General features: G+C 47.4%; 1 protein-coding gene across 1 annotated transcript in view; it reads right to left on the bottom strand.

Annotated features, from left to right (window-relative positions):
* Positions 1-7524: 7524 nt before the first annotated feature.
* Positions 7525-13760, bottom strand: part of WNT5B (Wnt family member 5B) — a 28818-nt gene continuing 22582 nt past the window's right edge. The window contains exon 4 of the mRNA XM_036252056.1: positions 7525-8932. Within this exon, the coding sequence (XP_036107949.1) occupies positions 8474-8932 (459 nt within the window). The 3' untranslated portion in view covers positions 7525-8473. The remainder of the gene's footprint in view (positions 8933-13760) is intronic.

Here is a 13760-nt window from a genome sequence, read left to right as displayed (position 1 = left end):
AGAATAATATATGCAAAGCAGCTGGTATACAGTAAGCACTTAATAAATGGTAGCTGCAATTATCCCCACCTCTGCAAGAATAACCTTCAATTATGCAAAGTATCCGGCTGCCTGGAAACCATTCAGGAGCAGGGAATAAACATGGTTAATCATATACCTATTATGCAGCCAGTTCCGCAGCCCTTGTTCCATCCTCATCACTGAGGTCTCGGGGGCCCCACTGAGCAGGAGTAGACATTCCGATCATGGTTTTCTTACTTGCACTACCTATCGCACTCAATCTTTAAAAAACACTGCCCCAACTCTTCCCAAATTGGTCCAAATGAAAAACATAAAACCTGCTGCTGTCCAGATTCTGTTTCTGCTATCCATCCACAAGGACCCCACACTACCCAATGTATGAACTGCGGTGTAAGCCAGACATTTGGCTACAATTGATGAAACAGCGACACCGTGTGGCCAGACAGAACTGCAGCCCAGCCCGGAGTCTCGGTGCAGGCTGATGAGCCGTCAGGTCCCCTCGGTGAGAAAATAAAATGCGGAAGGGAACATAGCACCTTCCACGTGAGAGTGGAGTTACTTCCGATTTTACAAATGTGTCCCTCTTGGCCAGCGTCAGGTTTGAAGGCTGGATGGCTCGTGCCCTCGGATCAAAGAGGACAGAAGGCTAGCTACAGGGCATATGTCAAGTTTCAAATGTTTGTAGCGTGTCTCCCCAGGAGCTGTGGAAAATTTACAGAAAAATCTTAGCTGTCCTTCTCCCACTGAGATATTTCTTGGCATGTGCTCAGACTTTAAAAAACTCGGAAAAGCACGAAGGAAGCAGTTATACTGTCAAAGGGAAGCTATCTTTAAATCATTGACAGGAACCGCTGGCCCTTCAAGCAGAGCTCAGTGTTTTAAAATGACTAAATCTGTATGATGGAATGTCAGCTGGGGTGGTTACTGAGTCTAGTCTAGTCATCTGATTAGTAACTTGATTCCCTTAATGCTATCAGGCAGACAAACGGGTATTTATCTTATTCCTTAAGTTATTTAGGGAACAGGAGGCTTCCTCTTCCCACTAGTGGGCTCAGGTTTTTACCTCTTGAGAAAAGTCTCAAGATCTGTCCCATAATTATGCATTTTCAACAGATCAAGGACTACTCCTTACCAAAATTTCTAGCATAAATACTTGTGTGTGTTTGGGGGGGGGGCGGGGGGGAATCCATGAACAATAACAAAGCTGAATTACAAGTTCTCTCCTCTAATCATCAAGCAGAGACTTGATGAGGATGGAGCGGCTCCTCCCTTCCATGAATCCTTAAATTCCTCCATGTCATTGACCTGAACACTGTAAGGTCTTGGGATGAAGGAGAGAGCCCTGGCCTGGGAGCTCCTCCCCAGAAATTTGGAACTAGGATCAGGAGAGATTGAGTCACCTCCCTCCTTTGAAGCTGGCTCAAACCCATTTCCGTTATTCACCATTTTGAGAAAACAAACTATACAGTGACTTGGGCAGTCAGTCTTATCCTAATTTTCTCATCTGTTCAGTGAGAAATATTATTCTTTCATTCATTCAGCAAATGTTTATTAAATACATTCTCTGTGTTGGGCACTGTTTTAGAATCTAGGAGACATAGCTGGGAAATAAAGATATATATATGTGTATATGTATATATATATGTGTGTATATATACATCTATATGTGTGTGTGTGTGTGTGTGTATTTTTTAAATTCTCACCTGAGGATATTTTTCTACTTATCTTCAGATAGAGTGGGAGGGAGAGAAAGGAAGAGAAAGAGAAACATCGACATAAGAGGGACACATCGATTGGTTGCCTTCCACACGCTGAAGATGAACTGCAACTGAGGTGCGTGCCCTTGACCACAATCAAACCCACAACTCTTCGGGCCATGGGCTGATGCTCTACCGCTGAGCCAAACCAGCCAGGGCACAAAAGATATATATATATATTTTTTTTTCCTTTACTCATTTTATTATTTTCTTCTTTATTGATTTGAGAGAGAGAGGATGGGAGAGGGAGAGTGATAGAAACATCGATGAGAGAGAACATCGATTGGCCACCTCCTGCATGCCCCCACTGGATATTTGGCCCACAACCTGGGCATGTGTCCTGACAGGAAATCGAACCTCTTGGTGCATGGGTCAACACTCAGCCACTCAGCCACACCGGCCAGACAACAAAAGATACATTTTTAAAATTCCTTCATGAAACTTCTTTTCTACTAAAAAGGTCTCTGGACCTTATGAGAGAGGACAGAAACTTCAAATCAGGTACCAGCCAAAGAGCTGGTTGACCCAACAGAAAGTGCAAGTCTTAGAAAATGTATGAGAGCCCTGGCCGGTTTGGCTCAGCAGTTGGAGTGTCAGCCTGTGGACCAGAGAGTCCCGGGTTCGGTTCCCGCTAGGGGCATATACAAAAAAAAAATGTATGAGAGGCCCAGAGCCATTTAAAACAGTACACAGTCCTTTGGGCTTTAAAATAAATTGGATTAAAAGACTGGCCTTTCTACATCTTGGTGAAGCTCCGGAAGGGCCCTTCTGATCTTCTGTTGCAGGCCCCACGCTCCCCATTAGGCAAACTCTCTGTTTGCAGTTCCTGCCTGCTTGGGCTGGGGCAACTTTCGGCCTGTTCTCAGTTATCACGGGCAGCAATAGATAATGCACGTAAGTGACAAACCCAAAGTTAATTTAAAAATCTAATTTTAGCCACCCCCTCCCACTCAGTCACTTGTCAGTACTACTTAGGCAGCCAAATGCACTGATCTTACGTTGCTGCCTCTGGTAAATCGCAAATGAACCAAGTGAAGACCGAAAGGCGGCAGCAGGAGGGAGAGAGCAAAGCGTGTGGATAATCTGCACGACTTTCACTCAGACTTTCACACAGTTTGAAAATTAACTGTGTGAGAACTCAGTCTTCCACACTGTCTGACCCTCACACCTGGGCTAAAACCTTCTTACTTTGGGCAAATTACTTTTCGTTCTTATGTAAAATCAGGAATGAAAGCACCCTTTACTCCCTTTACTTATTGTATTAGTAAAAATGCAGTGCAGAGATGCTTGCATAATAAAGGACTGATCATTATACTTGGACTCACACTCAGGCGGTCCTTCTCAGCTCCCCAGTCTTCCTTCTAGAGATATGACGCTTGTCATCACTAGCCAACCAGAGGGCAGGTATTTCCAATAAAGATAAACATTCTGCAGCCCCCCAGCCCCCGGTGGTGACAGTTACTTTAAATGTTTTACATATTCCATGCCCCAAGTACCTCTCCATCTCCCCTTCAAAGTTAGTGACAAACATTCATTCCTGTGTGCATGGGTGTGCATGAGTGTGTGCACACATCCACATGTACCCTCCATGCACACACACACATACACATATACAGGGTCTCCCAAAATACATGTAACCAGTTCAGTGGAGGCTGGCGATGCATCAGAGCCTGTGTGAAGATGGAAATGACTATTTTTTTCCCAACCTTTCAGGGTGGTATGGTTCTCTGCCCAAGAAATAGGCTTCCTTCTTGATAAACGACTGCTGTCGTAAGATCTCCATCTTGTGGAGCAATCTCAACCACAGATGTCTTGCTAGTTCTTGGAACTCCAGATGACAAAGCTTAAATGAGAACATAATGATTTAAGATAGGAAGCGGGGCCGAATTTCAGAAGCAGTAACTAATTGGGGGTTTTAATACAAGGAGCAAGTTTTGTTTTTCACCTCAGAGAAGGGAGAATGGGTGACTACTGAATGAGTTCTGCAGATTAGGATTTCTAATCCAAGTTCTTGAGGCTTTCATCGGAATGCCTTTATGAACAGAGGCCTGCCTTGACCTTCACTCTGGCTGTGACTGCCTTCCCATCTGCTTTTAGATGAAGACAGTCAGGTACACCTTTTTCCTAATTCTATCTTGAAGACAAGGTGAAGACATGCAGACAAATAGCCATGCAAATATTGCCTTACTTTTTTTTTTTTATCCTCACCCGCGGACATTTTTTCATTTTTTGTTCAGATAGAGTGGGAGGGAGGGGGGGAGAGAGAGAGAGAGAGAGAGAAACATCGATGTGAAAGGGACACATCGAGTGGTTGCCACCCACACGACCCAACCAGGGCCGGGGACAAACTGCAACCGAGGTACGTGCCCTTAGCGGGAACCGAACCCGGGTCTCTCTGGACTGCAGGCCGATGCTCTAATCGCTGAGCCAAACCGGTCAGGGCCATTTTTCCATTTTTTGTTCAGATAGAGTGGGAGGGAGAGAGAGAGAGAAGCATCCATGTGAAAGGGACATATCGAGTGGCTGCCACATGCACGACTCAACCAGGGCCGGGGACAAACTGCAACCGAGGTACGTGCCCTTGGCGGGAACTGAACCTGGGCCTCAGACCGCAGGCCAACACTCCAACTGTTAAGCCAAACCGGCCAGGGCTGCCTTACATTTCTGATGGATCTATAGGCTCCCCCTACCAGCCCCAGGCAGATGACGGAGGTGGAACTTCCCAGGCAAGTCCTTAGCTCTGTGCCAGGGGTCCTTTCCCTGCTTATCACAAAGGCTCCCCGGAATGTCCAGGACTGCTTGGTCCAGGCAGTACATCCAATGCAATGATCTTTCCGCCAGACTAATGTTAACAACAATGCATGTCAAGTACTAGGGTGGGTCGGTGGGTTGGGAATCAGGACCCGACAGCCTCTCTCCTGGCTGATCCTGGGCCAGCTCTAATGACAGTAAGTCTAGTGCAGTCTTTGAGCCACCAGCATGTTGTCTCAGCTCCTTGTTAAAGAAGCAGACAGCAGGCCCTGTTCCACCCCAGACCAACTGAATAAACAGTTCTGGTGTTGAAGGCCTGGGACTCTGCATTTAAAATGTTTTTATTGATTTTTTTTTTGAAAGAGAGAGAGTAAGGGAGAGAGAGATAGAAACATCAATATGAGAGAAAACATTAATCGGCCACCTCCTCCGCAACCCCCACTGGGGATCGAGCCTGCAACCTGGGCATGTGCCCTGACCAGGAATCATACCGGGACATCTCAGTCCATGGGACAACGCTCAATCTACTGAGCCACACCAACTGGGCTGGGCTCTGCATTTTTATATCATCCTAAGGTTTGGGACCTGCTCAAGATTTGGAGGTCCTTATCTAGAAACTCAGGAGCTGGAATCTGACTGACATGTTCTCTTCCTGCTCTAACATTCCATGGTTTGGAGCAGAAGCTGGCTTTTTGGTTTTTTTTTAATCCTTATCAGAGGACATTTTTGCATTTACCTTCAGATAGAGCGGGAGGGAGAGAGGGAGAGAAACATTGATGTGAAAGAGACACATCAGACTGGTTGCCACCCACACGATCTCAACCGGGGCCAGGGACAAACTGCAACCGAGGTACGTGCCGTTAGTGGGAACCGAACCCAGGACTCTCTGGTCCGCGGGCTGACACTCTAACAGCTGAGCCAAACTGGCCAGGGCAGAAGCTCATTTTTTTTTTTTCAGGTTGGTCTCCATATTCTCCAGCCACATTCCTATGGCATTACTGGTCACTTCACAGACAATTGCCAATTCACTGGGATTTTTTTGTTTTTTTAATTCTCATCCGAGGGTATTTTTACATTTATCTTCAGATAGAGTGGGAGGGAGAGAGAGAGAAACATCGATAGGAGACAGACACATCGATTGATTGCCTCCCGAATGATTCCAACCAGGGTCGGGGATGAACAGCAATTGAGGTATGTGCCCTTGGCCGGAATCAAAACCGGGACTCTTTGGTCTGCAGGCTGACACTCTAACCGCTGAGCCAAACCGGCCAGGGCCCAATTCATTGGGATTTAACAAGCATGTGACAATAACTATAACTTCATCCCAACCTATTTCGAAAATTAAGTATTTCCTAACCCTGGTTGTCAGGAGATGCAACAATCACATTGGTATTTGAACATAAGACTTGCTCCTCACGTCAGAAAGAAACATTCAAAATTCACTCCATCCCTGCCCTGGCAGGTTTTGCTCAGTGGTTAGATCATCAAAACTAAAGGATCATGGGTTCAATTACCTGGATTGCAGGTTTGATCCACAGCCAGGGTCAGGCACATGTGGGAGGCAACCTCCCCCACCCCCCTTCCACCCTCTTTAAAAATCAATGGAAAAAATATCCTCTGGTGAGGATTAACAAAAAATAAAAATAAAAATTTACTCCATCCCTTTGTCATAGGAAGACCTCAACATATAGTAGGGATGACCCAAACATAGAAGTCACTTGTTAGGAGTGTGGACAAGCCACTCTCAACTAATTACCTGATACAAAGTAACTCCGTGCCCTCCACGTGATGTGGTCAAGGACTATAATGCCAGTCAGTGTTTCAAACCCCTATCATCACTGTTGGTCTGTGTGGCCAGTTAGTTTATTTGGTGAAATACCAGCTTAGGAAGTCAAGGACATGGTGTGTAGGCCAGCTGACCTCAATCACTCTCTTCCATGGACTACTCATCTTGAAAATGTTGACCAAAGGAGTCTGAGTAACAGTGGGAAGAACAGTTACTGGGAAATAATCTTGGATCTGATGGTCTCCGATGTCAAGTCAGAAGGTTCCTTTTTTTTTTTTTTTTTTTTGAGAGAGAGGGAGAGAAATCAATGTGGGAGAGAAACACCAGTTGGTTGCCTCCCATGTGCACCCTGACCGGGGACCAAACCCACAACCTGGGCATGTACCCTGACGGGGAATTGAACTGGAGACCTTTAGGTGCACAGGCCAACGCTCAAACAACTGAGCCACACCGGCCAGAGCAAGTTTCCTCTTTAGATACTAAAGATACAAAAATAGTATATATAGGCATGGTCACCCTCAGGCAGAATATTTTTTAGATTGTTTTGCAGTATTATTCGTTCATTATAACGCAAGTTAATCCTATAATTCCATTATTTTCCCAGAAATAAACTTTTCTAGAATAAAACTGGCGTCTTGATGTGGTTGCTGGATCACCTGAAGGCTGGTCACTCCAGTGACCAGGATCAACGTCTCCCAGAAACTCCTTCCTCCTTTTTCTAGGATATAACAACTCCCTTCCTGGGCCCCCGAGCTCTGCCTCACTCTCTCCTGGCCCCAGTACTGGAGTCCAACCTGGCGTTGGCGATCGCGAGAATCCTGCAGAGCATCCCCATCGCCTGTGCTTTCCAAGGACCCAGCCATCAAACCAGGGGTAAACGCAGAAATGGAGGACAAAGGGAAAGAGAAGGCAAATGTGAGGTTTAAACTTAGATCTCTGAGTTCTTTGGTTCATAATTGTAATATGAATAGCTACCATTTATTGAGTATATAACTCTGCATTAGCCCTTGGAGACAGCACGTACATGCATTACCTTATTTCATTCTCATAACATTCTCCTGTCCCTGTTCCTGATCACCAAACTAGAGCTCGGACAGGTCTCGGTTTCCTTACCCTCTTCCATATGTGTGCCATGTAGCAGGGCTCTAAGGATTAGGTCAAGAATAAAAGGAGACTCGTGAAAGATAATCGTGTGTCCAAATAAGGAAAGGGAGAGAAACTTCAATGAAGGGTGTTTAATGTCAGATCAACTGTGCAACTGGGGCAGAGATGAAGAGACCGTGCCAGGCCAGCCGAGCCTGACCTAGCTACACATCCTGTCGTTCATGAGGCCTCCGCTGACGGAGGAAGTGACAGCAGCAGCATCACAAGGTTCCTCTCCCTGGGGGGGGGGAAGCACAGTGCAACGTTCACTCAGTCCAGTTACGCGCCCAGCTTTCCGCAGCTCAGGCCCCAACATTCAGTCCGTGTCCATGTCGTCCCTAGCATGTCAGGCCAAAGGGCCCCCTTTCCTCCTGGCGCAGGGACCTTGCGGCAGGAGCTAGTGAACTGTGGAGGAAGAGTAATTCTCACTGGAAAGATGGGCCCGGGGACGTGCGCGTCCCTCTGTAATCATGGGTCAGAGATGACATCAGACCACTCCGCATTTCTGCAACCACTCACACAAATGAAAAGGTAGGAAGGCACCGGCCCCCTCGCAGAACCCAGCATTCTGAGCGAGACCCTGAAGACTGCAGGGTTCAGCGGAGTTCCCGCCTCCTTCCACGGGGTCTCTTGGCCCAAAGGCTGGGACGACAGGGCAGTCATGGACCCAGCACAAAGTCCAGACTTCCAGACAAAATCATCTTCTCCATCTGACCACCTCTCTCCTCAAGGCCATGGTGGACAGACAGCGAATATTCCCAAGTCCCTACGTCCTGAGAGTCCCCACTGGAGGAGGGGAAACACCTTTCTCCCACCCCCTGGGAGTGGAGAACCAGCCAAGTCCAATCCTCAAAGATCTCTAGCGTCTCTTAAATAAGCTTTTCCTTTCCACGTTCGTCTTTTAATTATTTATCATCCATCCGTTCATTTATACAAATATAAAATATATTTATATAGATTTATAAAATATAATCTTCTGTGAGGCAGAGTGGAGAGGCGGCCGGGGAGCGGCCCGCTACTTGCAGACGTGCTGGTCCACGACCTCGGTGCACTTCCTGCACTTGACGTAGCAGCACCAGTGGAACTTGCAGTGGCAGCGCTCCACCTGGACGCTCTTGAACTGGTCGTAGCCGCGGCCGCAGCACATGAGCTCGCAGCCGTCCATGCCCTCGGACGTCTTGTTGCACAGGCGGCCCTGCGTGCCCAGGGAGCCCGTGGTCTCGTTGCGCACGCAGTAGTCGGGGCTGGGGTCCACGTACACCAGGTCCTCGGGGGTGGGCTGGTTGAAGCGGCTGTTGACCAGCTCCAGCTTGCCTTTGCGGGTGATGCGCATGGCGGCCGCGCTGTCGTACTTCTCCTTCAGCTGGTCCCCCACCTTGCGGAACTCAGCCAGCTGGAGCCAGCAGGTCTTGAGGCTGCAGGACCCAGAGACGCCGTGGCACTTGCAGGCTACATCTGCCATCTTATACACAGCCTGGGGGGGGAGAAAGAAGGACATAAGGAGAGTCCCTGAGAGAAGATGCCAAGCAGGCGGCTCGAGTGGCCACAGGCCCAGCATAGAAGGGGCTGATGGGGAAGGTGGCAGGGCTTTTCAGTTGTAGGCACAGACCTTTCCAGGAGCCTCGGTGGCTCGGATGGACATCAAACAGAGGAGCACCAGGAAGAAACATGCTGGCGAGGCTCACAGCAGCCTGACCCTCCATGAGGGTGGCACAAAGCACTGGCATTTCACACTTTATCTATTTCTTTTTTTTTATCCTCGCCCAAGGACAATTTTTAGTTTTTTGTTCAGATAGAGTGGGAGAGAAAGAGAGGATGAGAGAGAGAAACATCAATGCGAAAGGGACACATCGAGTGGCTGCCTCCTGCATGACCCAACCAGGGCCGGGGACAAACTGCAACCGAGGTACGTGCCCTTAGCGGGAACCGAACCCGGGTCTCTCTGGACCGCAGGCCGACCCTCTAACCGCTGAGCCAAACCGGCCAGGGCTATCCATTTCTTAATACTTGAAATTTGTCATATTAATGTGTCAGGAAAAAGAAACAGATATTTCTATCTTATCTCAAACAAACAAATAAAAACCAGTAAAAGGTGCTCAGCTTTCGTACGATGTGGAGCACAAGTCAAAACAGAATCCAGTCGAATTACAAGCCTGTAGCAGGAACTGCTGGCAGGCCCCGGTCAGCCACAGCCTCCAGAACCTGCCACACCTCCTGAGAAGTCAATGGTCATTAACTCCATAGAGTCACTGGGGGTCTCACCACAGACCACATCATATTAGATGCCCCTGGGAGAGGCGGTGACAGTGGGGGGAAAGGGGCGAGGTCCGTGCAATGGAAGAGCAGGTCAGTGGGTCCACTTACAGGGGTGATTGATTTGGGTTGGAAATCAAATCTACCCCAGAAGTCATTGAACCACAACAATATGGACTGGATTTGAACTTGGGTTATCCCAAAACAAAATGTGGTAGCAAGAATAGACCAGAAAGCGGCTTATGAAGTGCTTTCCGATGAAAGCACGCTGATGCACTATGTCAAAGCACCCTGGCAGCAGGCCCGGGTGGCAAATGGCAGGGTAAGAGCCCGAGCCCGCTGCAGAACACTTTCCTAGGCCACAACTACTGACACCGACTGAGGAGGGACTCATTTTTCAAGAGTTTTTTTCAGATTTCTTTTCAAGAGGCCCCAGATTGTATCTTTATTCAGTACTATCCAGAGACCACTGCAGGTACAAGAACTAGCTTACCCATCATCATACTACTGTCGTCCAAACTCTTCCTGATCTTTTTTTTTTTTTCTTTCTGGTATGTAATTATTCCCACTATTTTGTGATAGGAAAATAGAAATTCTAGAGAGCCCCAGTAACCTGCTCAGGGCCGCCCAGAAGGGACTCAGAATGTCTAGCATTTCTGTATTCCAGTCTTGGGGCTTAAAAACAGCTTCGGGTAAAGACGGAAGGCAGGCTCCTCCCCAAGGTGAAAGGCACCCGCACCTGGCTAGCAGCTCCAGGCCCCAGGCATAAAGGAACCGATACCCCATTCCGACAGGCACTTCAAAGACAGGGCCTGCAATTATCCTTCTGGCACAAATCCCTAGGTCTGAGCTGGAGCCTGACATTCCTCTGGAAATGGTCCTCAGCCGGGGATGTCAGGCATCTGGCACTGTTGGAAGGAGAAAGCATTAAGGGCCTAAAACTATGTACCTTGCTGCTAAGTGACTAAGGAAACAGGATAAGCATCTCCACTGGGAGCAAACACTTAGGGAGATTTGGGGGAAAAGAGTCAAAGCAAGACCTCAAAGAGTAAGGACAGGAACTTTAGTAAAACAAATTCAAGAGGAACAATGTATTTGATCCTCACTATTTAGACATTCATTCCATCCTTCCTCTAAGAGAAACACACTGTAGAGGCAAAGCATTTGTATTTTAAAATAGTTTACGATCGATAATGTGTAAGTTCCTCTCACAGGAGAAAGGGGGGGAAATCCCAATTTTTGGCTCTCCTCCTAACTGCAAAAGCAATGAAATGTTTTTAAAAACGTTTTTAGTTTGGACCTGGGAAGACGGCTGCTGGAGCTGCAGCTGGTCGGGCTTCCTCCTACACATTAATTAAAGGGAGAGTTCTGTCCCCAACCAGGACATCTGAGGAGTTCTCTCATTATGTAACCAAGGGACTTTCCTGGGTCCATCAGCAAAGCAAGTAGAGCTCAGTGGACTATTCTCAACATTGCAAAAAGGCCAAAGAAATCTCACATCTACCCATGAGAGTGTGGGGAGGACTCTGCTTTGGGCCTTTCTGGAGCATCTGTCGACTTGGTGTGCTCACGCCCATCAGCTCACGTGGATCAGGAAGTCTGACCAACACCTGCTTATGGTTTGATTAATTTAAAAATAAGAAAACCAAGCTGGATCATTCAGAACCACCTGAAATCAAGCTGAATGGAAGTCCTACAACTACGAAATTAAAAAAGAAGCCATGTGGAGACTGGTAGGAGGTGCGGAGGTGGACAGGCTGGTCCCACACCCACGTGTGGCAGATAAAAATCAGGAGGACACCTGGGCTGGGAAGGTCCTCCCTGAGGACTGAGGGCTCCCCTTTCCACACCAGACACCCAGCCCAGGGTTCCAGTGACAGGAAGAGAATCCCCATAACTTCTGGGTGGAAAAACCAGCGGGAACTGAGGCTGAGGGAGGCTGAGGCTGCTGGAGCCCCAGACAGTTCCTCTTAAAGGGCCCGCACACGGACTTACTCAGACTTACTCCCTCTGGGCTCCAGCACTGGGGAGGCAGCTTGAAAGGCACAAGAGACATACAGTGAAGAACTGAGTTGTTTGGCATCAGGGCAAGAGCTGGAGAGGCAGCTTTCTACCAGACAGAGGTGCTGGTAGAGGCCCTTGCTGCTTTGGTGAGCCCTTCCCCCACGAGGCTGGCAGACAGGGCGCCATATCTGGGACTCCAGCAACCTGGCTCACACTGGTTGCCCCACCCTGGTGATTCCCTGAGGCTCTGCCCCACCCAACTTTCGGGCCCACCCAAGCTGTTGCCAGTGGTTTTAACATAGGATTTCCTGTCTTGGATCCTGCTTCGGAGTCTCCTAAATTCTCTCAAACAAGCAGCATCTGGTCTCAGCGAGCCCTATACCTCTCACTAAGTGGCTTCAGGCCTGGCATTAGAAGCAGCCAGCCTTGGCTCACAACTTGGCTTTGCCTGGGCACCTCCAAACCCAGCACAAGAAGTAGCCATCTGTAGATAGCTTTGCAGCTTATGCCTGGTGCCCCAGGGTAGAACACTGCCCCGGGGCAGTGGCTGACCTGGCCCCAGAGCCAGCACACCCAGTGGAGAGCTTCAGACCACATCAAAGCACTACCACCCAACCACCTCAAGTGACATACTCAAGGAGTGAACTCAGTGGGTTCCAGAGCCCTGCTGAAGTAAGTCTTGCTTTGTGTGTGGGGTCCCTGAACAGCTGATCCTCCAAGGTAGGCAGCGGTCAATAGTGGGCACACCCAATCCTTGTAGCTGATCAGCCTGAGGAAATCTCTCCCATTAACGTGCCAACAGCAATCAAAACTCAATTACAGCAGAAAAGTGGACAGTTCACATGAGGGGTGCACCTTGTGGGCCCAGCTGGGGTGGAGAGGGAGGCTGTGCCACTGGACCCTACAGGACACCTACTATAATAGGCCATCCTGGAAACCTAGGAGACATAACAACTGTACCTAATACATAGAATCAAACATAGAGAGACAGCCAAAATGAGGAGACAAAGAAACATGTCCCAGATGAAAGAACAAAAAACAACTCCAGGAAAAGAACTAAACAAAATGGAGATAAGCAAGCTAACAGATGCAGAGTTCAAAACACTAGTTATAAGGATGCTCAATGACCTTCGTGAGAATTTCAAGGTACTTTGTGAGAACTTCAAGGAACTTAGTGAGGATCTCAAGAGCATAAAAAAGGAACAGTCAGAGATGAAGGATGCACTAACTGAAATTAAAAAAAAAAATTATAGGGAAGCAATAGTAGAGTACACGAAGCCAAGAAGCAAATCATAAATTTGAAATATAAGGAAGCAAAACACACCCACTTGGAACAGCAAAAGAAAAAAGAATCCAAAAAAATGAGGATAGTGTAAGAAGCCTCTGGGACAACTTCAAGCATACCAATATTCGCATCATGGGGGTGCCAGAAGGAGAAGAGAGAGAGCAAGAAATTAAAAACCCATTTGGGAAAATAATGACAGAAAACTTCCCTAACTTGGTGAAGGAAATAGACACACAAGTCCAGGAAGCACAGAGTCCCAAACAAGATGAACCCAAAGAGGCCCACACCAAGACACATCATTATTTAAATGGCAAATGTTAAAGACAAACAGAGAATCTTCAAAGCAGCAAGAGAAAGAGAGTTACCTACAAGGTAGATCCCATAAGACTGTCAGCCGATTTCTCAACAGAAACGTTTCAGGCCAAAAGGGATGGGCATCAAATAGTCAAAGTAATAAAAAGCAAGGACTTACAAGGACCTACAACCAAGACTACTTTACCCAGCAAGGGTATCATTTAAAATTGAAGGAGAAATAAAGAGCTTCTCAGACAAGAAAAAGCTAAAAGAGTTCATTAACAACCAAACCAGTATTACAAGAAATGTTATAGGGTCTTCTTTAAGAGGAAGAAAAAGAAACACACACACACACACACACACACACACACACACACACAGAAACATAGTTTAAAAAAATAAAATGGCAATAACTACGTACCTATCAATAATCATTTTAAATGTAAATGCTCCTATCAAAAGATAT

The sequence above is a fragment of the Molossus molossus genome, unplaced genomic scaffold, assembly GCF_014108415.1.
Source record: "Molossus molossus isolate mMolMol1 unplaced genomic scaffold, mMolMol1.p scaffold_m16_p_10, whole genome shotgun sequence".
Lineage (NCBI taxonomy): Eukaryota > Metazoa > Chordata > Mammalia > Chiroptera > Molossidae > Molossus > Molossus molossus.
This window is presented reverse-complemented; position numbering and strand designations above follow the sequence as displayed.